Source organism: Patagioenas fasciata, chromosome 10, assembly GCF_037038585.1.
Source record: "Patagioenas fasciata isolate bPatFas1 chromosome 10, bPatFas1.hap1, whole genome shotgun sequence".
NCBI lineage: Eukaryota > Metazoa > Chordata > Aves > Columbiformes > Columbidae > Patagioenas > Patagioenas fasciata.
In genome coordinates this window covers 26,586,435-26,613,037 of record NC_092529.1, presented here as the reverse complement: position 1 = coordinate 26,613,037, position 26,603 = coordinate 26,586,435, and the positions used below count along the sequence as shown (strand labels likewise).

Genomic DNA, 26,603 nt, shown 5'->3' with positions numbered 1-26,603 from the left:
ATTGAGGAGAGACAGTTGTAGAGATTTGGGTCACAGGGGTTTGGAGAAATCCTTTCAAAATCTGAGCAGGATGAGCTTTGGAGCCCAGAAAAAAATGGAGATAATGGAGATGCTCTGAAGGATGTTTCTGAACAGTGGTACTGTCACTGATAACAGTAACAGGGAACTCCTTATTCTCACTGCAGATGATGATGAACTAAACCTCTTCAATTTCATTCCTAACAGTCATTCTTACTTTTCAAAACATCTACTACACCTCAGCAGTTGTGTCCTGAAATAAGTTCTTAGAGCAATGCTTTTTCTCTCCTTTTTTTTTTTTTTTTTTTTTAATCATTTAAAGAGTACACCTCTTGGACAGAATTACCCAAAATCATCCTTCTTTCATAACTTTTCCTTTTTTTTCCCTGGTGTGAGGTGTTGTTGACATAGGAGAATATTTTCTTTTTGAGATAAAGAAGGCCAAGGAACAGATCCCAGGTCAGTGCAGAGGCACAAAGGAAGCCAGAAGCTTTATGTGGTGTGCACTGACACACACTGTCACCTGCATTCCCAGTCTCTGCAGTCCCAGCTGTGCAGCAGAGTCTGGAGTTCTGAGCTCCCTTCATTTGCCCTGTGGGACGCGTGTAAAACGGAACTACCCCAGTCAAATGTCTGGTTTTGATTCTCTTCACAGCCTGAAGCACCACATGGGTCAGGAGACGAGCCACGATACCCAAAGAGGACTCACATGCTCTGCACTTACAGTTCAGGTGTTCCCGGGAATCTCAGCAGACATGTCACGCTGATATCTGGGTTCAAGGAGCTGGTCAAGTGTCTCATCTCCATTTCTGGAATGGTGACTTTGCTGCCTGGCTGATGTGCAGACTCTGTACATGGATGCTGACACCTCTTGAACAACCTGCTCTGAAAGGGTTAACAACATGGGCAGTTCTTTCTGGAAGGGTATTATGATAGCAAAAAAGACCCTGGCTTGGGGCAAATGAAAAGGGGTGCAAAAGTTGTGGTCAGGACTGTTTAGGGGTACCTGTAAAGTAGCCCTGAACCTCATCTGAATTGTTCCTGTGGTCAGGGAGAACCTGAGAGCTTTGTCTAAATTGAAAACATGAAGGGGATGAAAGGACAGCATCATTCAGGCTCAAAGGGAGCCTGGCAGGTGTCTTGACCAACCTCCTGCTCAAAGCAGGGTCAGACCAGATTACTCAGGGCTTTATCCTACCTTGGATACAAGACTATTGCAAGGAATGATGCAGGATTCCGTGCTGACTTCCAGGTAACAGACCATCAATGTTCTCCCTACATCGATCCTGTCCTTTCCTCACAGAAAGCAAAGAAGATGGACAGACACAACCTGTCCTGGGTAAACCCCATCACCTTCTCTTCCAGACACCCAGAAATGGGCTCTCAGTGGACATGTTCTGGGGCACAGCCCTTATTTCCCCTGCTCACCCATTGGCCATTCTGAAAAGTGCACACACTGTGTGAGAGCTGCCAGTGGTCAGGGAGTCCCCCCAGTCTCCATGAGCTTTCCAAGATGGTGGAGAGTGGCCTCCCTGTGACATCGTCCTGCTGTCTCAGCTCCTGGGATGCTGCCCCTCCTGCCCCATAGAATGGTCAAGATTGCGATAGTTCCAGTGACCCCTCATTTGATCCCCATCTGGTAAACAGGGAGGACAAGAGGACACAGAGATTCTCAGCTCTTGCTCTTATTAAGTTCATCAGTGGCCACACAATGTCCTTGTTTCTCCTTTAACTGTTCCTGCAGTAGTAGCAGCTCATTATGGGCCCTTGAATTGCCTTACAGGTCTGGACTGAGTTCTGATCTGGATTGTTGCTGTGCTTGGAGGCTGCTGTCCTAGTAGACCAGATGAACTCACTTCTGCCACCCTGCCTGGCAGTTCATTCCATCCGTGTCACAGCTCTGTCTGCAGCACTGACAGCTCCAGCTCCCCCAGTCAGGTTCCCATCTGAGGCCATTGCCTCACATCGGGCTGGACCACCCCAGCTGTGGCACCAGCCCAGCTCTGACCTGCCACAAGAAACCTGGTACCAAGTGTCCAAGAGCCCACGTGTGCAAAGGCTTTGCCTCAGAGCATAGACATGACATGGCCAAAGACTGATGAATGTCCCTTTACACCTAAGAGTATAAAAGCAGAACAAAATGCCTAAGTTAATTCAACTGAAGGTATTTCTCCCCCAGTTTGCAGAAATTTGCTGTAGCATGCCCCAGAGGCATGTGGAGGGAGCCCAGAGGAGACAGAGAAAGGGACATGAGGGGCTGCTCCTGTGCTGCTGAGCTGGGCTGGGCTCCTGGGACAGAGGGAGCTCATGGCAAGCGGCAGCGCTGCAGAGAGACAGCTCTGCCCAGGAGCAGCTCCTCTGCACAGCGCAGCAGGGCTGAGGGCTCTGCCTGCAGCACTGAGGGCACAGGAGTCAGGCAGAGAGAGGGGAAAGGCAATGTAGGTGGTTCGTTGCTGAGGGCTCACTGAGAGACAAATCTTCACAGTTCTAACATGCTAAGTCTCTGGCTGTAGGACAATGTAGCTGCATTTCCTGGAGGGAGACCCTAAAGATGATCCATCCCACAATTTACAGGATCTGTCAGGTCTCTCTCACAGTATCTCTGTTGTAGAGAAGAACACACTCCAGAGCGGGGTTTCCCTGCGGCATCATCAATGGGAAAGGGCATCATGGCACCTTCTGCCGAGGGTGACTGCAGGGGGAGCTCCCAGGGGTGCCCAGGGCTGTCCTGCAGAGCAGGGTCCCTGCACCCCAGGGCTGTGCCGGGGGAGGGACTCTGCCGCCTGCCAGGGTCAGCGCTCAGCCTGACCAGGGAGATCCCAACAACACTGAGGGGAGAAGATGTCGCATGAAGGAGCAAACTCTATAGGGCAGGAAATGTGCTTCTGCTGCGGAGAGGGTTCTGTGTGGGTCAGGGCTGCTCTCACCTCCAGATTGCCCCAAGATTTTTCCAAGGCGATGCCTCAAGGACAAGATCAGCGCAAGGATTATCAGAGAGAAAAGGAGCTTTCCTGAGCCTGCCTTTTCAGTTTCTTCTCCCAAAGGATGGGGCATGCAGGAAAACATAAAATAAAAATGAGCTCTCCTGCTTAAAAAAGTCACTGAGACTCCTGAACTGCAACTCTGAGTGATCAGCACATCTGCCAGAAGGCTCATAACATCCCTTCACCACCCCTCTGCCCGTGCACAGCGCCTGCATCACCTTGGCTGGACCCCTCAGCCTTAGTCTGACCTGTCCTGTTTTCCAGCCTGCAAACAGGAAGATGCCCCCAGGCAGTGCCCTGGGAACAGGCAGGATCTGTAGGGCCAGGGGGAGGGCACAGAGGGTGGGATGGGGTCTGTGAGCACTGACAGGGAAGAGACATGGACAGGGAAACACCTCCCAGGGGGAGAATCTCCAGGCAGCAGGGAAATGGTAAGAAATGGGAGGAAACTGAACCTGGAATGGTTATGAGAGGGAGAACAGAGAAAAGTCCCGGTGATCCCCTGCAGTGCAGATCCCTCCTGTGAGCAGCCCCCTGGCCTCCTGTCCCACCCAGCAAAGCCTCTGCCCTCAGGGCCGGGGGCTCCAAGGCATGAAGCAGCTCCAGTGCAGCCAGAGCTCCAGTTCCTCTGCAGAGCACAGGGGCTGAGAGCAGCTGCCCGGCAATGTTGGTGTCTGGGAGGTGGCTGCACAGCTGGGGAAGGGTGACGCTGTCAGAGTGCCCGGCTGCCTCTGCCCTGGCCTCTCTCACACCCACCCTCACCGCATTGTCCTTCTTGCTCCCCTGCTCTGGGTCACTGCTGTTGGGATCTTGTTCTTGCTGTCAGGCTCTCTGGGGATGGCAGTTTCAGCTGCAGAGTCACAGCCTGATCTTGTGGGTCCTTTCCTGCAGGTGTGTCCATGGGAACACGTGTCCCAGCTTTGCTCTGACCTGTGGAGCTGTGGGTAATGCAGTCTGTGGGGCTGGGGAATGAGTTGAGTCTCCCTGAATCAAATGCCATCTTTAGAATTCCTGACTGTCTCGTTGAGATTTCCTTCCTAGCTGTGAGGTTTCCTCCTAGAATGCAAACCTGTCCTACAGCATCCTTGTGTTATCTGAAAACCCCATGTAAATGCACAGAGATGCTACAACAGCAAAAATGTTGTTGAGTTTGTGAAATGAGCCGTGTGTCCAGGGCTAAATGTGGAGTGCCGAGACCTTGGGAAAGGGTGAGCCGTGTCATGGTCTGAGTTGGCTCCCTCTGCTCTCAGCAGTGCCTGATGGCTTTTCAGGGTAACATGGGAGTGTGATCAGGCTCCATCTCAGAAAGGTGCCAGCCCAGGGCAGCTGGAGCAAGACAGAGGGACAGACCAGCTGCCCTCACTCTGCACTGACCTACAGGCATCCTCTGGTCTCACAGGACTCGCTCTGTTCTCGCTGAGTGCAGCAGAAATGCTGAGGGTTTCTGACACCCAACAACACTCCCCAGGGTGGGAGGGGAGAAGGAGCTGGAGAAACACCAAACCTCTCCAACTCAGTTTCTCAGGCCTGGGGGTACAGATGCTGACAGTCCCTTCTGCACCAGGAGCGGTTCCAGCTGACAAAGCTGAACCCCAGGAATGGCCCCTGCCCCACTCAATCACACAGGGTCAGTCTGACTCCTCAAGAGCCCCTGGGCAGAGACCCTGCTCTTCATTGAACACTCATCAAGCACCGACGAGGGCTCCAGCCAGGATGTTCTCCTTGAAAAAAAGTGTCTCGTTGTGTGATGGGCTGTGACGGTCTGTGAGTCTTATGTAAATCTTCACTATCTTTTCCTTCTATGACAGGTCACATACCCAGAGGCAGCAAATATCCAACAGCAGCTCCATCACCCAGTTCCTCCTCCTGCCGTTCGCAGACACACGGGAGCTGCAGCTCTTGCACTTCTGGCTCTTCCTGGGCATCTACCTGGCTGCCCTCCTGGGCAACGGCCTCATCATCACCACCATAGCCTGTGACCAGCACCTCCACACCCCCATGTACTTCTTCCTGCTCAACCTCACCCTCCTTGACCTGGGCTCCATGTCCACCACTCTCCCCAGATCAATGGTCAGCTCCCTCTGGGACACCAGGAATATTTCATAGTTGGGATGTGCTTCACAGCTCTTTTCATTTGTGTTTTTCATTTTAGTAGAGTTGTATCTTCTCACCATCATGTCCTACGACCGCTACGTTGCCATCTGCAAACCCCTGCACTACGGGACCCTCCTGGGCAGCAGAGCTTGTGTCCACATGGCAGCAGCTGCCTGGGCCACTGGGTTTCTCAGCGCTCTGCTGCACACGGCCAATACATTTTCACTGCCCCTGTGCAAGGGCAATGCCCTGGACCAGTTCTTCTGTGAAATCCCCCAGATCATCAAACTCTCCTGTTCACACTCCTATCTCAGGGAACTGGGGCTTATTGTGTTTAGTGTCTTAATAGGATGTGGGTGTTTTGTGTTCATCGTGCTGTCCTATGTGCAGATCTTCAGGGCCGTGCTGAGGATCCCCTCTGAGCAGGGACGGCACAAAGCCTTTTCCACCTGCCTCCCTCACCTGGCCGTGGTCTCCCTGCTTATCAGCACTTCCATGTTTGCCTATCTGAAGCCCCCCTCCATCTCCTCTCCTTCCCTGGATCTGGTGGTGTCTGTTCTGTACTCAGTGGTGCCTCCAGCAGTGAACCCCCTCATCTACAGCATGAGGAACCAGGAGCTCAAGGATGCCCTGGGGAAACAGATGACTGGATTACTTCTGAAGCTATAAACTGGCTCTATCTTGTTCTATATAAGAGTTATAGTCTAACTCATTGTAGATTCATCCTGTCTGCAGTATTTTTTGTTTCTCCTTGTGTTTGTTTATTATGAAAAGATTTTAATTCCCTTTGCAATTCGCTGCCTGCTTTTCTTTTCTCAGTAAGTGGCTGTGTCAGTGAGGAATTCGTGTTCTATGTGTTTAAGTAAAATAAACGGACCTTCAACAATTTTTTTTCTACTGGCATCTTAACTCCAAGACCTTTCTGTAGCTTCAGGGACAGTTCCCGTGTGAATGGATGGAAGGGAAAAGAGCTCTCTCATGGCAGCAGCGCCAGGGAGAACCAGCACTTGGCCTTCCAGAGCTGTTCTGGTTCCACTCCCACACTCTCCTTCTCATCCCTTGTGTTGGTGCAAGGCCTGAGTGCTCTGGCAGCTTGGTCCCCGTCCTGCTGTGTGTCAGTGCTGTGAGCGCAGGCAGGGACAGGCAATGGGCACTGCTGTGAGAGAGCTGGACTCAAAACAGCCTTTCCAGATAGAAAGGTGATTTCCTATGGGCAGGGCTTCAAGGTTTAGGTCTTCTTACAAAGGTTCTCTCAAGAACATGCCCAAGAAAGTGACCCACATATGAAACACCATTGTTCAGCTGAACAGTGTGTGTGTGCAGGGCTGGCACACAGCAGTGTCCTCTCACAGCCAGGCCTCCTGCCAGAGACCTGCAGGACCAGCAGAGCAGGGGCTGGGCTGTGCCCCTGTGCACTGGACACCCCACAGAATCTGCCCCAGGGCATCGTCATGGTCTGGCCCCGCACTACCAGCCCTGGCCTCTCTCCCCAGCTCACAGACATTGCTCTTCCCTCCATGGATGGACACTGAATGAGTAGGTCAGAAATCCATGTCTGCATTGTAGAGATGAGATGTGAGCATGCACATCATGTACGAGAGGTGAGATGAATCCAGGTGAACACTAACGACAGCAGCTCTTCCTGGGGGTTCCATGAAGGCCTGTGGCACAGACAGTGTCTCAAGGTCACTTCACATTGGGAGTAACAGCCCAGGGGAAACCACCCACTGGGATCTTCTTCCTTGAACGTACGTCCCCGTGTCCATTCCTCATTACGTGGCACATCTCAGATGTGTGCAGAGCAGGTGACACAGCACAGGGCTGAGGCTTCTCCCATCCCTTTGGAGTGGCAACAGGAGGCCAGAGAGAAACTGAGACTACGGCCTCTATGTGCAAAAGGGTCAGACTCTGTCTGTGAGCATCCCTGGGTGCAGAAGGAGTCCTGAGACCAACTCAGATATGGATGCCTGTTGGAACCGTGGCATTTCTGTGTGTTATTCCAGGAACAAACCTCAGTGGCCCAGTGAGATTCATCTCAGCTGCTGGGACAGGCTCATTTCAAGCGCTCTCTCACCCTTGCCCATGATTCTGGATTGTGCTACCAAGAGTGACAGCAGAATCAGAGAAGTTCTGAGGTCCTCAGGAAAGGAAGATATCAAACCCATCTTCAAGAAGGGCAGGACGGAGAATTTGAAGAATGTAGGGGTGGCCAGCATACCTCTGTCCCTGGGAAGGGGATAGGACATGTCTTCCTGCACCAGTTTCCAGGAACCTGAAGGACAAGGAAGGGATTGCTGAACAGAAATGAGCGGAAAACCCAATGAGTCCCAAGAAATGCTCTGGACCCATTCCAGAGCTTTAGACCCCCAGGAAAGAGCTCAGTGACGGTGCAGCCCATCCAGCTGCATCTGTGTCCCTCACTGAGCAGCACAACCAGTGTGCAGTCACCCCATGGTTCTGCAGCCAACCTGCTCTGCAGAGCATCACTGCCGGTTTGGGGCCCAGTGGGGAGAACAGGATGGGACCAGGAGCACCTGAGCAGATCAGAGGAGGAATGGGGGAAATCACACAGGAGCTGACCTGGGCTGGAAATGGCCTTGGAGAGAAAAATGCTGTTGTTCAACTGCCCCATGATTATACCCAGAGTTTAGGGTGCAGGGCCAGAAATCCTTGCTGTCCTGGTGCTTCACCAGGCCTGGGAAGTAGCTGGAGAAGGATTGGTGTTCCCCACTTGCCATCCCTTAGTGCACCATCCCTCGTGAAGGGTGGCATGGAAAGCAAGTCTGGGACCCTGTGTCAGGACTTGCACTGAAGAAAGTATTCACCCAGAAGCCACATCATTTTGCTCTGGTATTTCAGTGCTGGTGCTCATCACATGTTCTTAAGACAAACTTACGCATCCCTCTTGTTAACCTTACCCCAAAAGTCACCCCTAGACAAGGTTCCTGAGCTGGGGTTGAGCTGGAGAACTGGGGTCCAGCTGTGCCCAGAGGAAGGACAAGGCCTGTCCTGGGTCCTCTAAAGGGCTGGCAGCCTCTGTGGCCTCCACCAGAAAAGGCAGCATATAGGAAACTGTAGACCATCCCCATGCCCTTTGGAGGCCCTTAGGAAGAGGAACGGGGAGGAGCTGTCGTGTGGCCAGAGAAAGTCTGGGTCATGTGTGGAGATGCTGAGATACCCAAACTTCTTTAGCCTGGTGAAGGGGAGGCTGAGGAAACGTGCTGGTTTTACTGAAATTGAGTTAATTTCCTTCATGCATTTTGAACCTCTGTCCTTCACGCATTTTGAACCTCTGTCCTTCACAGCCAGTACAGTCTTTTGTTTAGATTTCCTATGAGAACAGTGAGATAACACAGTTTCTTCCCTGGGATAGAGTTAATTCTGTCTTTTAGCAGCTTTACTGTGTTTGCCATTTGCTATGAAAGGAATGTCAGAACTCACTGAGATCTTGGCTGTTGTCAGGGAAACCAAGGATTTCTTTGGCCATCCAGCTGGGGATGCAAATTGGCAAGAGGGGACACAGACAGGGCAGCACCTGGATTGACATCCGGGTCAATCAATGAGCTGTTCTCTACCATTAGTGTCATCCTCAGTATAGCGCTGGAGATGCCCTTTCCAGCCAGTTAGTTTTGGTTTGCCGGCTACTTTGGTTGGCTCTGTTTGGAAGTTCCATTCTATTGGGAGTTCAGTGTTAGTTCAGTTTTATGACGTTTTCCTGATTTTCATTTGGCCCTTGGGCCTCTCTGCCTTTTGCACTTTTACTTTCTCTTGCTGGGATCAACTGTTCAGGACCAGGGTGCTCGCTTCTTTTGGGCTGCCTGTTCAGCACGACTGGAGTTACGTGGGGGATTGCACTGAGTATCATATATTTTACTTTACGTGTATTTTAGTATAAGCATATTAGAAGTAGCAGTGTATTATTTTCATTATCTTATTATATTTTTTTATAAACCCACAGGTTTCTCTCTTCCCTTTCAGTTCTCTCTCTTATCCCACTTGAGGACTGGAAGCAGGATGTGAGCAGCTCTCATGGTCTTAGTTGGTGGCTGTGGTAAAATCATGACAAGAAAAGGTAGTAGTAGCTTCAGAAATGTTGAAAATCACTTTCCAAGATGATGGCACTTTTTCTTTTTAGTAGAGGGAAGCAGCATGAGAAAGGAAAACCATCAGAAACTGCAGCTCTGGAGGTCCAGAGTGGAGCTCAGGATAAAGAAATGTCATTCTGAGCACATGGCTGTGGTCATTGAGATGGACTCTGGATCAGCCATGGCTTTGTGTTTCAAGGAACAGCTGGTGAGGGTGGAGAGACAGCAGCACAGGTGGGGACACGCTAGGGTGAGAACAAGGTGGGGAAGCACATGGGGTGTCTACAGCCTGTGGGGAAACAGCCACAGGCCTGGGACAGTGTAGGATGGACCATAATGGACATGGCCATGGCTGAGGCTGGATGTCTCTGAAAGACCCATGGTCTTTGTCCCCTTGCCTATGGCTGATGTCCCTGCCAGTGAGGCCTAAGAGGAGACACATGGTTGTCATGGCCATGGCACCCATTGCCTCCTTGCACCCCCAGGGAGTGTCACACCATTGCCCTTCACTGGGCATCGCACTCCCCACATCCCCAGGAAGAGCCCTGAGCCACACGTGAGGGACAGGATCTCTCTTCCTAGGGGCAGGGGCTCAAGGCTTGGCCATTGTCCCTCATCAAACAAACCAAGGGTTTTCTCAGCATCAGAACTGCTGCACTTTGCCTTTGCCTGATGCAATGACTGCCTCCAATGCTCTGGTCTTTCTCAGAGTCCCTGGGGAGGCTTTGTCAGTAACAGCCCTCAATGGGGCCCATTAATGCGTGAAGATACTTTGGAGTTTGCTTCTGACTTGGACTTCTTGAGCAGATTCTTCAGTCTGTGCTTGCTATCTGTGGTTTATGGACTCAGCACCAAATACACCATGGGGCTCATTAAAACACAGAAAGCCCTAACGAGTGATGTTTCTTTCTGTAATTTCATTCAAATCTTTTAAGACTTGTAGAAGTAACTGGAGAGGTTTCAATGGGACACTTAGTGATGAAGATTTCAAAGAAGATTTCATAAAGCAGGGCTTTTTCTTTCCAGGGTATTTTCTGTCATTTTTCAGTGTATAGAAGAAGTGACAGCAGCATTCTACACTGGACATTGATCCAGAGGGTCTCCTGAAGACATCTGCACAGGCAGGAGAACAGTCCCTTGAGGCTGGACACTGTATGGACAACCTCGCTCCTCACCCCCCACCCCCAGTCTGCCGGTTCCCTCATTGGCCACCAGAGACTGCATCACTTTTCCTCACATCAGACTTCTCCACTGAGCTCTGCAGGAGATGCTGCAGCTCCTGTGCACCAGCTCCACCTGCTCTCCTGTGCAAACACTGCACAGTTTAATAAACAGTAAAACACTTTCCTCAGCTGTGTGTGTAAGCTGGATCAGATGAGGTCCGCCATCCACAAGGGACATCCACACAAGAACTGGTTTAGACAGAGAGATAGGAAAGGATAGAAATAAACCAAATGAACGTGTTGACTGCCATGTTAATTAGAGCTCTGAAGAATGGGTGAAGTTTGTAACTCCCTGAAGCTCGAAGCAGAAACCAGACAGTTGAGAGGAACTGAATGACCAAAGAGCAAGTGGAGGAGAAACCTGAGAGCACTGGGAAGGAAAATGTCCAGACAGTGCTGGAAAGTTGTCCTTTGACAGGGACATTGAATCACGAGAGGCGGAAACTCCTGAAAGATGAGGGAGATGTAATAATAGAGTGTTGGTAATAGAAGTACAGGGGAAGACCAGTATATCTTCTCCTATCCTTAGTACACTTACCGGTAATTCACTTTTGTGGCTTTTTTTTTTTTTTCCTTTGTTTGTTTTAATAAGTAAAAAAAAAAAAAAAAAAACAACAAAAACCAAAAAGGCACAAAACAAGACCAGAAATCACACCCAAAAAACACACACCAAAAAAACCAAAAAACCACAGCAAACACAAAAACCACACACAGAAAAAACAAACAAAGAAAGCCCCACAAAAAACCCACAAAACCAAAAAACAACAACAAAGAAGTGCACCTTTCCAGGCAGACATCAGTCATCTGTTGTGTCACCATGAACAGCCAGTGCCATTTTACGGCCCCACTGTACCTGAGGTGCCTGCCAGGAATTGGCATCTATCACACAGGACCTGGGGAGACCAGAGCACCTTGTAATGCAGGTGGAGCCTGGGCAGGGGTTCCTGGGCCACCTACATTGGCACCAGGTGTTTGTGTCCCTGGAGGTGAAGAAATCTGTGTCCTAAATCCATGCACAGTTCTGGAAAACTCTTTCAAAGAAAAGTAACCCTCCTAGAAAGACAAACAAACAAATAAATAAATAAATAAATAGCAAATAAATAAATAAATAAATAAATAAATGAGTGAATAAATAAATAAACAAATAAGAAGTATGTTGACACCTTCCTTTGCTTTGGATCTTTGTCTTCAGTTCTTCTTATTTTAATTTTCATTGACATTAGCTGACATACAATGAGTTTACAAGCAAGAAGCCAAGATCATTTTGTGTCTTGCATAGCACCCCATGCTCTCTGAACCTTCCCTGCCCTGGACTCCTCACACTTTACCCAGAGCGAGTCACACTGAGGTGTTGGCTGGTTCCCTGGCTGAGATGTTGGTTTAGATGGTCACCTACAGCACAGGTGGATCCTACCCCATCATCGTCTGCTCTGCTCCAGTTAGAAACAGAGCCCAACATCACCATGGGATCATAAGAGAACTGAGGTTGAAGGGACCTCAGGAGTCTGCAGTCCAACCTGTCACCAACTGGGTCACACCAAGGTGTTCAAGCCTTGATTCAATCAGAGATTGAAAACCTGCAAGGACAGAGGCTGCAGAGCTTCTCTGAGTGACCTGAGACAGGACTTGGCTGAGCTCATAGGGCAGGGGTGTCATATTCTTTTTCACTGGAGGCCACATCAGCCTCATGGTTGCCTTCAAAGGGCCAAATGTAATTTAAGGAGTGTATAAATCTAGGAGTAGTTACTTTTATACGGTCCTAAAATTACATTCGGTCCTTTGAAGGCAACCATGAGGCTGATGTGACGCCTGGTGAAAATGAATTTGCCACCCTTCTTCTAGGGAAAAAGCTTTTCCTGATGTCCTGGCTGAACCTCTGCTCTTTCACCTTCCACACATTCTCTTTTGTCCTTCTGCCACACACCACGGTGAAGAGCCTGGCTGTGTGTTCTCCATGACCTCCTCATTGGTGCTGACAGGCTGTGATGAGGTCCCTGTCATCCTTCCCTTCTCTGGGCTGGACAAGCCCGGCACCCTCAGTTTCTCCCCACAGGACAAGTGCTCCAGTCCCTGGCTGTCCTGAGGCCCTTTGCTCAACCCACTTCTGCTTGCCAATATCCTTCCTGAATTGGGATCTGAGATCTGGATGGAGTATTTCAGAGAATCCCTTCCCTCCACCTCCTGGCCGAGCACCTGGTGACACAGTCCAGGGTGCTCCTGGCCTCCCTTGCACCAGGGCACACGCTGCCTCCTGTCCAGCTCCCTGCCCACACAGACCTTTCCCACAGCTGCTCCCAACCAGACATCCCCAGCCTGTGCCATTGCCGGGTGAGTTCCCTGCAGGGGCAGACACTGATGTTGGTCCTGCTGAGGTTTCCTGAGGGTCCTGCTAAGAAATATTCTCCTCGTTGAACCCCTTGAACAGAGGCCTGGGAGATGTTTCAGTAAAGACCCAGGCACAGGAGTCATTGAGTCCCTCAGCACTAGTATCAGTGTCTGCTGTTATTGAATTCCCCTCCCCACCCAGCAGCAGCTCTGTGTTTCCCTTCTTCAGCCGTGGTCTCTGACACAGTTGTTGAAGATCTTGGTTTTGCTCTGGACTTTTCTTGCAGCCACCAACTCCAGGTGAGCTTTGCCTTTCCCAAAGTCATCCCTGCTCAGCAAAGCTAATGCACATGAACTCCTTGTCTGCACCTGCCCTTGCTGTCACCCCTGGCAGCAGCTTTGTGGCCCCTGCCTCCACCTTGTGCTGTGACAGTCCAGCCCTGCTGCCCCACAGATGGACCATGGTGCAGGCTCAGCACAGGACAGAGTGCATTCGCGATAGGGAACGGTCTCCTGATGTGATGCCCACATCAGTCCATGGTGCCTTGTCACCCCATGGCCTTTCTGTTAGGCAGCCTCTCCAAGCTCCTGGAGAGGTCGTGTCACCCATGGGGTCAAAGACGGTCCTGTGCCAGGCTCTGCCCGGGTCTGGGCCGGGAGAGAGGCTGGGCAGGGCTGGCCATTCCCTGAGACAGGCCCTGAGACCAGCAGGAGGATGGACATGGTCTCACAGGGAACCTCACCCATAAACATGAGCTGAGCGGCCAGTGCTGGACATGGCCCACGAGAGATGATGAGTGGTTGGGGGGTGACAAAAGTCCTGGGCCACCTTCCTGGTCTGTCTATGATACCAAGGGCACAGAGCAGCCTCCTCTCTTCTGCACCTGCATGTCTTTGATCCCTCACACAAGCCCTGGCTCTGCATCACAACCCCTGGTGTGAGTCTTCACCCTGCATGGCCATGCAGCACGAGATACAGGTTGATGTTTCTCTCTCAGGTCCTTTCCAACCCAGTCCAGCTCCTCGAGTCTCTCCCACCTCCTCCACCTTCTCTCTACCCCTAATGCCCTCTGCCCAGCAAAGCCCAGTCAGGGCTGGTCCCACACCAGTGCCCATTGCAGGTGCTCTGGGCACTCACCCCACAGCCTCTGCCCCTCTGAAGGGCACAGCAGCTCCTGGGGCTCAGAGAGGGGTCACCCCAGAGGTGGATGAACATGCACAGCAATAGGAAAAGGAGGCACCTGTGTGTCCTTCACTCTCCTCTCCAGCAGATCCTGAGAGGTCTGCAGCTCCTCCATGCCATCCCCTCTCCCCAGGCCAGCACAAAAGCCCTGGTCCTTAAGGTCCTCAAGAGCTCTTACTGCTCCAGGCACAGAGCAGCCTTTCCAAACCTGGTACAGTCAGAAAGCTGTTTTCATTTCCCATTAATTCTGGCTATGTAGAAGATGGATCTCTGACCAAAAAAAAAAAAAAGTTGCTGTAGCTTCTTTTATTTCACTTAATTACAATGAGCAACTCCCCATTCACACAAGTCTCTGGGTCACCCAAGATGAACAGATACCTTAGCAACAGGGGTTGAATAGCGACATTTGTTTGAGAGCAAGAATATCACAAGTGGAAAAAAAAAGTAGAGAAGGAAATCAGACTTGGCCAGTCATGACATACACAGGGAGGCCTTTGCAGGGAAAATCAGGCAGCCTGTGGCTCCTGAAAAACATCCAGTCATCAGCTGCCTTAGAGCATCCTTGAGATCCTTGTTCCTCATGCTGTAGATGAGGGGGTTCAATGTTGGGGGTACCAGTGAATACAGAACAGTTACGACCAGGTCCAGGGATGGGGAGGAGATGGAGCGGGACTTCAGGTAGGTAAACGTGCCGGTACTGATAAACAAGGAGACCACAGCCAGGTGAGGGAGGCAGGTGGAAAAGGCTTTGTGCTGTCCCTGCTCAGAGGGGATCCTCAGCACGGCCCTGAAGATCTGCACATAGGACAGCACAATGAACACAAAACATCCCTCAAAAAAAAGCGCACCAAATATGAGAAGCCCAATTTCCGAGGTAGGAGTGTGAGCAGGAGAGCTTGAGGATCTGGGGGATTTCACAGAAGAACTGGCCCAGGGCATTGCCCTTGCACAGTGGCAGTGAAAATGTATTGGCCGTGTGCAGCAGAGCAGTGAGAAACCCAGTGGCCCAGGCAGCTGCTGCCATGTGGACACAAGCTCTGCTGCCCAGGAGGGTCCCGTAGTGCAGGGGTTTGCAGATGGCAACGTAGCGGTCATAGGACATGATGGTGAGAAGAGAATACTCTGCTGAAATGAAAAAGACAAAGCAAAACAGTTGGGCAGCACATCCCATATAAGAAATGACCCTGGTGTCCCAGAGGGAATTGGCCATGGACTTGGGGAGACTGGTGGAGATGGAGCCCAGGTCAAGGAGGGCGAGGCTGAGCAGGAAGAAGTGCATGGGGCTGTGGAGGTGCTGGTCCCAGGCTACGGTGGTGATGATGAGGCCGTTGCCCAGGAGGGCAGCCAGGTAGATGCCCAGGAAGAGCCAGAAGTGCAAGAGCTGCAGCTCCCGTGTGTCTGTGAATGCCAGGAGGAGGAACTGGGTGATGCAGCTGATGTTGGACATCTGCTTTTCCTGAGTATGCCACACTGTCATGAGAAAAAAGCACAGTGAGAAGCCAGGGAAGAGTTCTCTGACAAACGTCAAACCAACTCCCACGGACCCTCCCCTGTCACACACAGACACTCTTTTTCTAGGACAACTTTCTCCAGCACTGTGCCTGGAGCCCTGCTTAGTGCTGGCCAAACGTGCAACCAAGAGCAGGGCCTCTGCCCATGGGTTCTCGATAAATCAGCCCAGCTCTGCAGTGGGGACTGTCCTGGTTCTGCTAACACAGAAGGGCCGTGAAGACTTACTTTCCCAATGATAAGGAACAGAGATGGTGAGGGTGGGTGTGAGAGAGGCCAGGGCAGAGGCAGCCGGGCACTCAGACTGCGTCACCCTTCCCCAGCTGTGCAGCCACCTCCCAGACACCAACATTGCCGGGCAGCTGCTCTCAGCCCCTGTGCTCTGCAGAGGAACTGGAGCTCTGGCTGCACTGGAGCTGCTTCATGCCTTGGAGCCCCCGGCCCTGAGGGCAGAGGCTTTGCTGGGTGGGAGAGGAGGCCAGGGGGCTGCTCACAGGAGGGATCTGCACTGCAGGGGATCACAGGGACTTTTCTCTGTGCTCCCTCCCATAACAATTCCAGGTTTAGCTTCCTCTCATTTCTGATCATTTCCCTGCTGCCTGGAGATTCTCCCCCTGGGAGGTGTTTCCCTGTCCATGTCTCTTCCCTGTCAGTGCTCACAGACCCCATCCCACCCTCTGTGCCCTTCCCCTGGCCCTACAGATCCTGCCTGTTCCCAGGGCACTGCCTGGGGGCATCTTCCTGTTTGCAGGCTGGAAAACAGGACAGGTCAGACTAGGCTGAGGGGTCCAGCAAAGGTGATGCAGGTGCTGTGCACGGGCAGAGGGGTGGTGAAGGGATGTTATGAGCCTTCTGGCAGATGTACTGATCACTCAGAGTTGCAGTTCAGGAGTCTCAGTGACTTGTTTAAGCATGAGAGCTCATTTTCATTTTATCCTTCCTGCACCCCCCACCAGTTGGCAAAGGAAAAGAAAGAGACAGGCTCAGGAAAGCTCCTTATCTGTCTGGTAATCCTTGCATTGATCTTGTACTTTAGGCATCGCCTTGGAAAAATGCTGGATCTGTGAGCAGTCCTTACCCACACAGCACCTTTCCTGCCCTGATAGGGGTTGCTTCTTCCACCCACAGCTTCTCCTCACATCACAGTGGGGGATCTCCCCGGGCAGGGTCCCTGCTCTGCAGGACAGCCCTGGGCACCCCTGGGTGCTCACCCGGCTTCACAGCTGTTCAACATTGCCTGACAAGAGCCCCCTCCTTACAGATCCCACCAGCTGTGCCTGTACCAGTTTTAGGAGATGCCTCCAGGAGCTACAGCTGCATTGCCCTGCACCCAGAGACTTACCATGGCAAGGACTGCAAAGGTTTCTCCTCCAGTGAGCTCTCAGTCATCCTCCCGATCCTGACCACCTTTAATCTCTCTCTGCCTTGCTCGTCTCCTGAGATCCCCAGGCAGAGCCCTCAGCCCTGCTGCGCTGTGCAGAGCTGCTCCTGGTCAGCCTACGTCTGTCGCTGGGACGGTGACAAGTCGCATTCTCCTGCAGCCATCACCAGGCAGTTGTAGGACAAGGAAGGGATTGCTGAACCCAGATGGGCAGGGGAAAGAAAGGCACGTTGTGTACATGGAGTTTTGCAAGGCCCCAGACATGGTCTCCTGTGGTGGCCTTAGAGCAGCTTGGGAAGATCTGGGATAAAGATGTGGATGTTGTGATGGGTGGGAAGTTGTCTGGATGACCAAGCCCAAATATCATCAGTGGTACAAAGTCCTGTGTTTAGCCGGTTTCCAGCGGCATCCCTCAGTGATGAGTACTGGGGCCAAAACTGTCGAATGTCTTTATTCTGCCTCTTCATTATGTCATGGAGTGCATTTTCAGCTCCTTTGTGGATGCTGGAAAGCTGGGCAGAGGCCTAAAACAACCTCACCTGGTGGACCCTGCCTTGAGCAGGAGAGTGAGACAAGATGATGTTCAGGGCTCTCTTCAAATCTGAGTTATTCTAGGATTCAATGAATCTTTGCCTTGGAGAGGTGTTTGAAGACAGAAGATGTAGTCCTTACCAGTTAAAAGAATGAATCCTGCCTGCAATTGCTAAACTAAAATATGTAAATCCTCTCAGTTGTGGTCAGTCTGCTCCTCTAATAAATATAAAAGTGACTTTTAAAACACCTAATCAGAACCTGCAAAGAATACTGTCCTTGCAGTGCAGACACTCTGGAGCCTGCACAATTAGTTGAGCCTTGTTTTAACATCTGTCTCAAGACTGTTACATCAAGTGTCTTTTAGCTGAACTTTGCTCCTTATACAGTCATAATAATACTAACATACACATTCCTAGGATGGGAGACCCAGGCTCAGCCCAGGACCCTTCCTCAACAAACACAGATGGAGGAAGAAGAGAGAAAAGAGGCAGAAGCAGAGGTATAAATGGCCCAGTGTAAATACAGCAGCTCCTCTGAGGAACGTTTCTCCACTCAAACCCTTGATAGGAAATCTATTGGATAAATTTGATGAAAGCAGCTCAGTTTGATCTGCTCACACACTGGACCACAAGGAGGGTGATGGCTGGGTACGATGCCATGTGGTCACTTGTGTCTCAGGAACTCATAGTCCAGTAGGAAGCCAATGGCTGTGCAGGGCACTGTGAGGTCACTTCTGCCTCTGCAGGGGATAGGCCAACAGCAGGAACATGGCTGGGAAAGGACTGTGAGGTCACCCATACAAGACGAGCAATCGGGCCCAATCAGCATGGCTTTGTGAAAGGCAGGTCCTGCTTGACCAGCCTGATCTCCTTCTATGACAAGGTGACCGGCTGAGCAGATGAGGGAAAGTCTGTGGTGGGGAGTGAATCCACCACACAGGCTGTGGGTGTTGTGTCCTAAGACTGCAGTAAAGCCTTTGACACCGTATCCCACAGCATCTCCTGGAGAAGCTGCAGCTCCTGGCCTGGATGGTGTATCTGCGATGGCTAAAGAACTGGCTGGAGGGCTGGGCCCAAAGAGTTGTGGTGAACAGAGCCAAATCCGATTGGTGGCCGGTCATGAGTGGTGTCCCCAGGGCTCAGTATTGGGGCCAGTTCTGTTTGATCTCTTTATCAGTGATCTGGATGAGGGGATCTAATGCACCCTCAGTAATTTTGCAGATGACACCAAATTGGTTGGGAATGTTTTCCCGATGGAGAGTAGGAAGGGTCTACAGAGAGATCTGGACTGGGCAAAGTGATGACCTGAGGGAAAATATTTGAGGCTTAACAAGGCCAAGTGCCAGTTCCTGCACTTGCGTCACAACAACCACAGGCAGCACTACAGTCTTGGGGAAGAGGGGCTGGAAAGCTGCCTGGAAAAGAGGGATCTGGGGTGTCGATTGAGCCAGCTGAAGGTGAGGCAGCATGTGCCCAGGTGGCCAAAATGCCACCAGAATCCTGGTTTGCATTAAGAGTAGCACAGCCAGCAGGACCAGGTTAGTGATTGTCTCATTGTACTTGGTGCTTGTGAGGTCCCACCTCAAATACTGTGGTTGGTTTCGGGTCCCTCACTATAGGAAAGACCTTGAGGTGCTGGAGCAGGTTCAGGGAAGGGCAATGGTCCTGGTGAAGAGGCTGGAGCAAAAGTCTGATGAGGAGTGGCTGAGGAAACTGTTGCTGTTTAGTCTGAATAAAAGACGGCTGAGGGGAGACCTTCTCACTCTACAACTACATAAAGGAGGTTGGAGCATGGAGAGTGTTGGTCTCTCCATGTCTGTCCTGTACTGAGGACCCCAGAGCTGGACACAGGACTCCAAGTGGGGTCTCACCAGAGTGAAGCAGAGGAGCAGAATGTCATCCCTTGACCTGCTGGTCATGCTCCTTTGGATGCAGCCCAAGATATGGTTGGCCTTCTGGACTGCAAGCGCACATTGCTGGATCCTGTCCAGTCTTTCACCCACCAGTATCCCCAAGTCCTTCTCATCAGGGCTGCTCTCAATCCCTTCGTCCCCAGCCTGTACTGATACCAGGGGTTGCCCCAACCCAGGTGCAGGACCTTGTGTTTGGCCTTGTTCAACCTCAGGAGACTCACATGAACCACTTCTTCAGCTTATCCAGGTTCGTCTGAATGGCTGCTGTCCCTCAGGTGTATCAGCAACACCACTCAGTTTGGTGTCATCTACAAACTTGCTGAGGGTGCACCTGATCCCACTATGTCATTGATGAAGATATTAAACAGTACTGATCCCAGTATGGACCCCTGAGGGACACCACTTGTCTCCAGTGTCCATCCAGACATTGTGCCATTGACCACCACTCTCTGGGTGCAACCATTGAGCCAGTTCCTCACATACTAAACAGTCCAGTCATCGAATCTGTATCTCTGCAATTCAGAGAGAAGGGTGTTGTGAGGGACCATGTAGTTACTCTATTGTACTCTATTGTAGAAGGCCACTGGGTTAGTCAGGCAGGACTTGCCCTTGGTGGAGCCCTGCTGGCCATCTCAAATCACCTCCCTGTCCTCCTTGTGCCTTAGCACAGCTTCTAGGAGGATCTGTGCCATGATCTTCCAAGCACAGGTAAGAGGCTGACAGGTCAGTAGTTTTCAGGGTCCTCCTTTCTACAGCAGAGAAACACTGCCACACAGCACAGCTTGGAACGTGGAGACTGGACATGAGGAAGAAGAAATGTCCCTCAAAGGGCAGTGCTGTGGCACAAGAAATCATCCAGAAGGAGCACGAGATCAGTCCATCTTCTTGTGTTTCAAGGAACAGAGCATAAGAGTGGAGGCACACCAGTCAATGTATGGAAATACCAGGGTGAGAGCAAGGGGAGGAAGCAAGATGGGTGTCTACAGCCTGCAGGGAAACAGAAGCAGCTGTGGGACAGTGTAGGACAACCTGTGGTGGAGATGGCAAAGGGCACTGGCAAGGCTGGATGTCACCAAGAGAACCCAAGTCTTTGTCCCCTTGGCTATGGCCATCGCCTCTGCCACCAAGGCCTGTGAGGAGACATGTTGTCCTGAGGCACTGGGACACCTGATGGCCTCCTTGCACACCGCCAGGAAGGCTGGGAACTGTCACAGCATTGTCCTTCACTCAGCACCACACAGCCCACATCCCCCTGGCCCAGGAAGAGCCCTGAGCAATGTGTGAGGGACAGGATCTGCCTTCCCAGGGGCTGGGGGTCAGGCCTTGGCCTCTCTGCTTCACCCAGCTAAACCAGGGTTTTCTCAGCACCTCAGCTGCCTGCACATTTCCCTTTGTTTATCTGCCACCATGGCCTCCAATCCTCTGCTCTAACGAGTCCCTGGGGAGGCTTTGCTGGTACTTGCCCTCAGTGGAACTCATTAATACTTCAAGGTACTTAGTACTTTTTTCTTCTGGCTTTGACTTCTGGAAAGATTTGTGCAATCTCCTCTCAGCCTCTGAGAAATGTTCAAGGACTCTGCATCAAATGCACCATGGGGTTCATTACACTGAAGAAACCCCTAAGAAACCATTTCTTTTCCTGTAATCATCTTCTAGTCTTGTACTGTGAATTAAAGAATGTTCTTTGTGTATATTATGGAGAAAGATTTCAAAAAGCTACTGATAAAAATGTCTTTCTGTTGAAAAGGGTGTATTTCATTACTGTTCAGTTTGGGGAAGTGCTGACTGCAGCATTATCTGATGTGGATCCAGGGTCTCTCCTAAGCAGGTCTGGACTGGCTGGAGAAGCTGTCCCTTGAGCTCTCACACCGTGTGCACAACCTTGCTCCTCACCTCCCCAACCCCATCGTTTCTCTCATTGGCCCCCTGGGCCTTGCATCCCTTTTCCTTACACCAGACTTCTCCACTGCAGTCTGCAGCTGGATGTGCCAGCTCCTTTGCACCAGCTCCCACCTGCTCTCCTTGGAGACCTGGCTGCACACAGCAAACAGGGACTTTGCTTTACCTTTGAACAAACTAAATAACACTGATAAGAGTAATGGTTAAAAAAACCCACATTCCTCAACTGTACATCAAGGACAAACTGCCACCACTGAGGGTCACCTTCTCCAAGGCAGAAACATGCAAGAAATGTTTTAGACAGAAAGAAAATTATGAAATAAACACAATAAAAGAATTGGCTAAAGACAGAATTAGACAGACTACTGATAGGCAAGGAAGCTTTTAACTCCTTGAAGGTGAAAGCAGCAACTGGATTGTTGACAAGTGTCTGAGTGATCAAACAGTAAGAGGAAGGGAAATCCAGAGAGCAATTGCAAGTGCTTGTGTGCAGATCAGCTGCTGGAAATGGGACTTCAGACATGGTCAGTTTAGTTAGGGCAGGAGGAAATACATGGAGGATGAGGGAGATCAGATGCACAGATAACAGAGAGAGTGCTGAGAAGGCAAATGTAGTGGAGGATCAGAAGTTCTCCTCTTGCTCTTAATGCACATCCTGAAAAGTCTCATTTTGATCTCATGGGAAAACACTTCTATTTAAGGTATTCAAAACAAAGAGAGGAGAATTACAACACCAACAACTTTTGATGTTTAAAGTTACAAAACACATTTTCTTCATCTACATCTTTCAATTGGTTTCTTTTTCCCTTCATTTTTAAAAAAAATGTTCTCTAGATTTCTCTCCTACCAAAGCCTCCAGCACAAAGAAAGATAATCCTTGTGTCTTGCACAGGGTCGAAGGCACCAAACAATCCACTGCCATGGACTGTCAGTGCCACTTTTTACCCTTGGCACACAGTGAGTCCTGCTGGAAGCTGTGGACCACTCTGGCCTGATGGAGGAAAGAAGGAGAAAAAGGTTAATTGGAGTGTTCTCTTTTTAGATGGCCATATTGACAGTGATCTCAACAGCTCTCTGTTGCCTGTCTTTCTATGTGATCATAAGGAAAAATAAATATATATATGTGTTGGTAAATATATAGGAAAATACATAATTGTGTCCATTTACTCAGCAAAATACATTTCCTACCAGCACTCTCAAAGGAAGAATATCTCTTCCGAGAAACTGCTGCCTCCCAAGCCTCTGTGACTGGAGACAGGAATCTGGAGAACAACCAGCAGTGGATGGGGATCAAGTCAGGGTAACTGGAACTAACACAACCCTCTCCAGTCTATGGGACAGCAGCATCCCAGGAGCTGAGACAGCAGGACGATGTCACAGGGAGGCCACTCTCCACCATCTTGGAAAGCTCATGGAGACTGGGGGGACTCCCTGACCACTGGCAGCTCTCACACAGTGTGTGCACTTTTCAAAATGGCCAATGGGTGAGCAGGGGAACTAAGGGCTGTGCCCCAGAACATGTCCACTGGGACCCCATTTCTGGGTGTCTGGAAGAGAAGGTGATGGGGTTTACCCAGGGCAGGTTGTGCCTGTCCATCCTCTTTGCTTTCTGTGAGGAAAGGACAGGGCTGTGGACGTGGGGAGAACACTGGTGATCTGTTACCTGGAAGTCAGCAAGGCATTCAGCATCATCCCCCACAATATTCTTGTGCCCAAGGCAGTATATTATGGTCTGTGTCAGTGTGTAAGTAGATGAGTAAAAAGCCATCTAGATGTTTGGGCTTGGAAAGGTGCTGTAGAAAGGGAGAAACTTTCCAGTCCTGAGGACAGTCAAGCACTGGAAGCTGTGTCCCAGGAGTGCGCACTCACTCTGTCCCAGAAAGTGACCAAGATGTGTTTGGATAAAGCCCCGAGTAATCTGGTCTGACCCTGATTTGAGTAGAAGGTTGGTCAAGACACCTCCTGAGGTCCCATCCAGCCTGAATGACGCTGTCCTTTCATCGTCTTCATGTTTTCCATTTAGGGACAGCTCTCAGGTTCTCTCTGACCACAGGAATAACTCACATCACATGCAGAGCTGCTTTTCAAGTAACAGTAAACAGGCCTGACGACAACTTTTTCGTCCCTTTTCATTTGCTTCAATCCAGGGTCTTTTTTGCTGTCCTAATACTCTTCCGAAAAGAACTGCCCATGTTGTTAAGCGTCTCAGAGCAGGTTGCTCAGGAGGTGTCAGCATCCATGTACAGAGTCTGCACATCAGCCAGGCAGCAAAGCCACCAGTAAAGAAATGGAGACGAGGCTCCTGACCAGCTCCTTAAACCCAGATATCAGTGTGAGAGGTCTGCTGAGATTACAGTGAAGCCCTGAAGTTTAGGACCGGAGAATTTTTAGTCCTATCTGAGCATCCTGGTTCATCTCCTGTCTGGCGGCCGGAAGATCTTGCGCTGTACGGAAAGATAGTAGCCCCTCCCTTGATAGGTGTAGTGTGTAGTGTGTGATCTAAGCAGATGGATGTGACGTTGTAAAACTCAAGGTATATATTGCTGTGTTACCTATCAATAAACGCCATTTGCCATCCACCACATTGGTGTCTGCGAGCTGATCGATCGAGTGGCCAGAGGGTGGTCGCCGTGCTGTTACTGAACCAGGTCGCTAGTGCCACCTTGTGGCTGCAACGATCTCCTGACCCATGTGGTGCTTCAGGTTGTGAAGAGAATCAAAACCAACTCCTTGACTGCAGTAGTTCCATTTTACATGTGTCACAGAGGGCAGATGAAGGGAGCTCAGAACTCCAATCTCTGCTGTACGACTGGGACTTCAGAGATTGGAAATGTAGGATAAAATGTTCTGTCAGTGCACACTACATAAAGTTTGTGGCTTTCTTTGTGCCTTTTCACTACCCCGCGATCTGTTTGGCTTTCTACGGCTAAAAAGGAAACAACCCCCTTATGCCACCTGCCCCTCACACCAGAAAAACAAAGGAGAAAATGTATGGAATACGGATGAAATGGGAGCAATTTTGTTCAAGAGTTGTATTCTTTCAATGATAAAAAAGGTAGAAGTGAAAGAAAGCACTGTTCTAAGAACTTCATACAAGAGGCTAACTACTGAAATGTAGTATCTGTTCTGAGAATTGAGAATGACTGTTCGGAAGGACATTAAAGAGCTTTAGTTCATTAGCATAACCAAGAATAAGGAGTTTTCTGTTACTGTTACTAGTGACAGTACCACTGTTCAAAAACATCCGTCAGAGCATCTCCATTCATCCTGGGCTCCAAAGCTCAGCCTGCTCAGATTTTGAAGGGATTGCTTCAAACCCCTGTGACCCAAACCTCTACAACTGTCTCTCCTCAACAGTCTTTTACCCCAGGAAGGGGAAAACTGCCAATGCAGGCAACAAACCAGTGCCCAACCTGCCTGGAGAGCCAGGACAGCTGTGCCACACAACAGCAGCCGCTGAGGGAAGCTGGAGGTGATGGAACTGAAATGGTTCCAACCCAAATCATAGAATTATAGTATCATGGAATCATTTATTTTGGAAAAGACCCTTTACAACATAGAATACAAATGTAAATCAAATCCTTAATCGCCACATCTCCACATCTTCTAAATACCTCCAGCAATGGAAGCTCCACTCCTGAGCTGTCAGGACACCATTGGCTGCAGTTGGACATAAGATACTGGTCATGACTGTGAGTTCAGGCCTTGCTGTCAGAATGTCTCACACATCACTGAGGAGGGCAGGGGGTTGGGAGATGGGAGCACGTTTCAGTTTCCAGATCCCAGGACAGAGCCCAAACCATCCTGCCCTTGAACTCTGACATTCCAGTTCCTGAGATGCAAAGCTGGTGGCTTTCTGTGGATAATCATGTTAAAAGTCAAGAACTATCCTTCAAGAAGCAACGAGATGGCTGATGGCTTTATTGAACCCTTCCAGCCATGTCTGAACCCAGAAATGGAAAGCAGTTGATGTCTGCAGGTGGAGGAGGAACAGGAGGAAGATTTTCCTGGGAATGTGGAAGGAAGAAAGGCCTCTCTTGGGCTACTCATGTATGGCAGTGCCATTTGCATGCTGTGAGCTTGGCTGTGCCTGGGAGATGGGGAATGGCTGCTGCTGGGGTGGTTGTGCTCAGTCATGGCCCATGAGCTGACCCTGCTCTGCTCCTCTCTTACGCTGCCCACACTTGGATGGACCTCAGGAATCATCCATGAGCCTGGTGGATCCATGAACCTCCTGGAGTGATGGGGTATAGATCCAAATAGAGGATTCAAGCAAGTGTGGGACTGGGACATTGAGGTGATTGGTGACCATTGCCAGATGTATGAAGGAAGGTGGATGAGTTGTGAGGAACTCACAGGCATTTCCAGCTCCACAGCAAACCAGAGCCTTGCACTTAAAACAACAGCACAGAAAACCCAACCCAAAACACAAAACACTCACACTGACCACAGGAAAAGACTTGAAAAACACTGGAGAAAAATCTACCAAGTCCCAGGGGTCAGGGCTCAGCCATTCTGGAGATGAACAAGCATCAAGGGCTGACATGGCATCAGAGCCACCTCCACATGGCACTCATCACCTGTAACCAGTGTCTCCAATTCTTTCCTTCACCGCTCTCCAGGGACAGGGACCTGCACTGGTTGTTTTCTTCACAGCTGTGTCAGTGATGGCCCTTCAAGGGGTCCCAAACACCCTCAGAAACCTGGGGTTTGCTTCTGCCTTTCACTTCATCAGAGGTTTGTTCATTCTTTCAGTAGCTGCAGTTCAGGATCATGGCAGCAGAGGGCTCATTAACATCGAAAATGCTCTTACAAGCCAAGCCACTGCGCAACATTTTCCTAAAAGCTTCAAGTCTGGTGTGCATGATTAGAGAGCTTTCAGTCCAGGACACCTCAAGAGGAATCACACAGCTCTGGACCAAGAGGTGGGTGTTCCTGGGAATCTCAGGTGCCACAGCACAGGGATACTTGTGTTCAGGGAGCTGGTCAAGTGACCCATCTCCTGTTCTGTAATGGTGTCTGAGTTTGCTCAGGTCACCCCTGACTTGAGCCCCATCCACTGTTGGGTGTTCTCCAGACTCCTGCCTTCAGGAACAAAGTCCCAAGAGACCTTGCTGCAGAAGATGGAGGCAAAGAAGCCATGAAGAACCTCAGTCCTGTCTGATTCTACTCTTAGGAAGTTCACCAGCAGTTCCACATTCACCCTGTCTGTTCTTTTACTGGAAATGAAGCAGTGTCAGCTCATCTTGCTGCCCTCAGCCTCCCCTTCTGGGATTAAGTCCGAGGCAGCTTTGTCATCATCCCCACATCCATGGAAAAGGTTTCTAAATTCCTCCTTTGCAGCTTCCCCTGCTTCCACCTCCTGGGTGCTGCCTTTTTGCCCTGAAGTTCCATCAGTTCAGACAAGCAGCCTCATGAGATAAATGCTTCTTTTCATGGGTACTTGGAGAGATCAT

The 26,603-nt window shown here is 50.4% G+C and overlaps 1 protein-coding gene and 1 pseudogene across 1 annotated transcript; one reads left to right on the top strand and one right to left on the bottom strand.

Moving 5' to 3' along the window:
- Positions 1–5,177: 5,177 nt before the first annotated feature.
- On the top strand, positions 5,178–10,831 carry LOC139828730 (olfactory receptor 14J1-like). The gene is made up of 2 exons (XM_071812869.1): positions 5,178–5,678; positions 10,823–10,831. The coding sequence occupies exons 1-2, from the start codon at positions 5,178–5,180 to the stop codon at positions 10,829–10,831; spliced, it is 510 nt and encodes a 169-aa protein (XP_071668970.1).
- A 1-nt stretch (position 10,832) lies between these two features.
- On the bottom strand, positions 10,833–15,014 carry LOC139828729 (olfactory receptor 14J1-like; annotated as a pseudogene).
- Between the last annotated feature and the right edge of the window lie 11,589 nt (positions 15,015–26,603).

What these genes read in the sequence shown, in the direction of transcription:
- LOC139828730 (XM_071812869.1), top strand. Translation starts at nt 5,178, where the DNA reads ATGTCCTACGACCGCTACGTTGCCATCTGCAAACCCCTGCACTACGGG.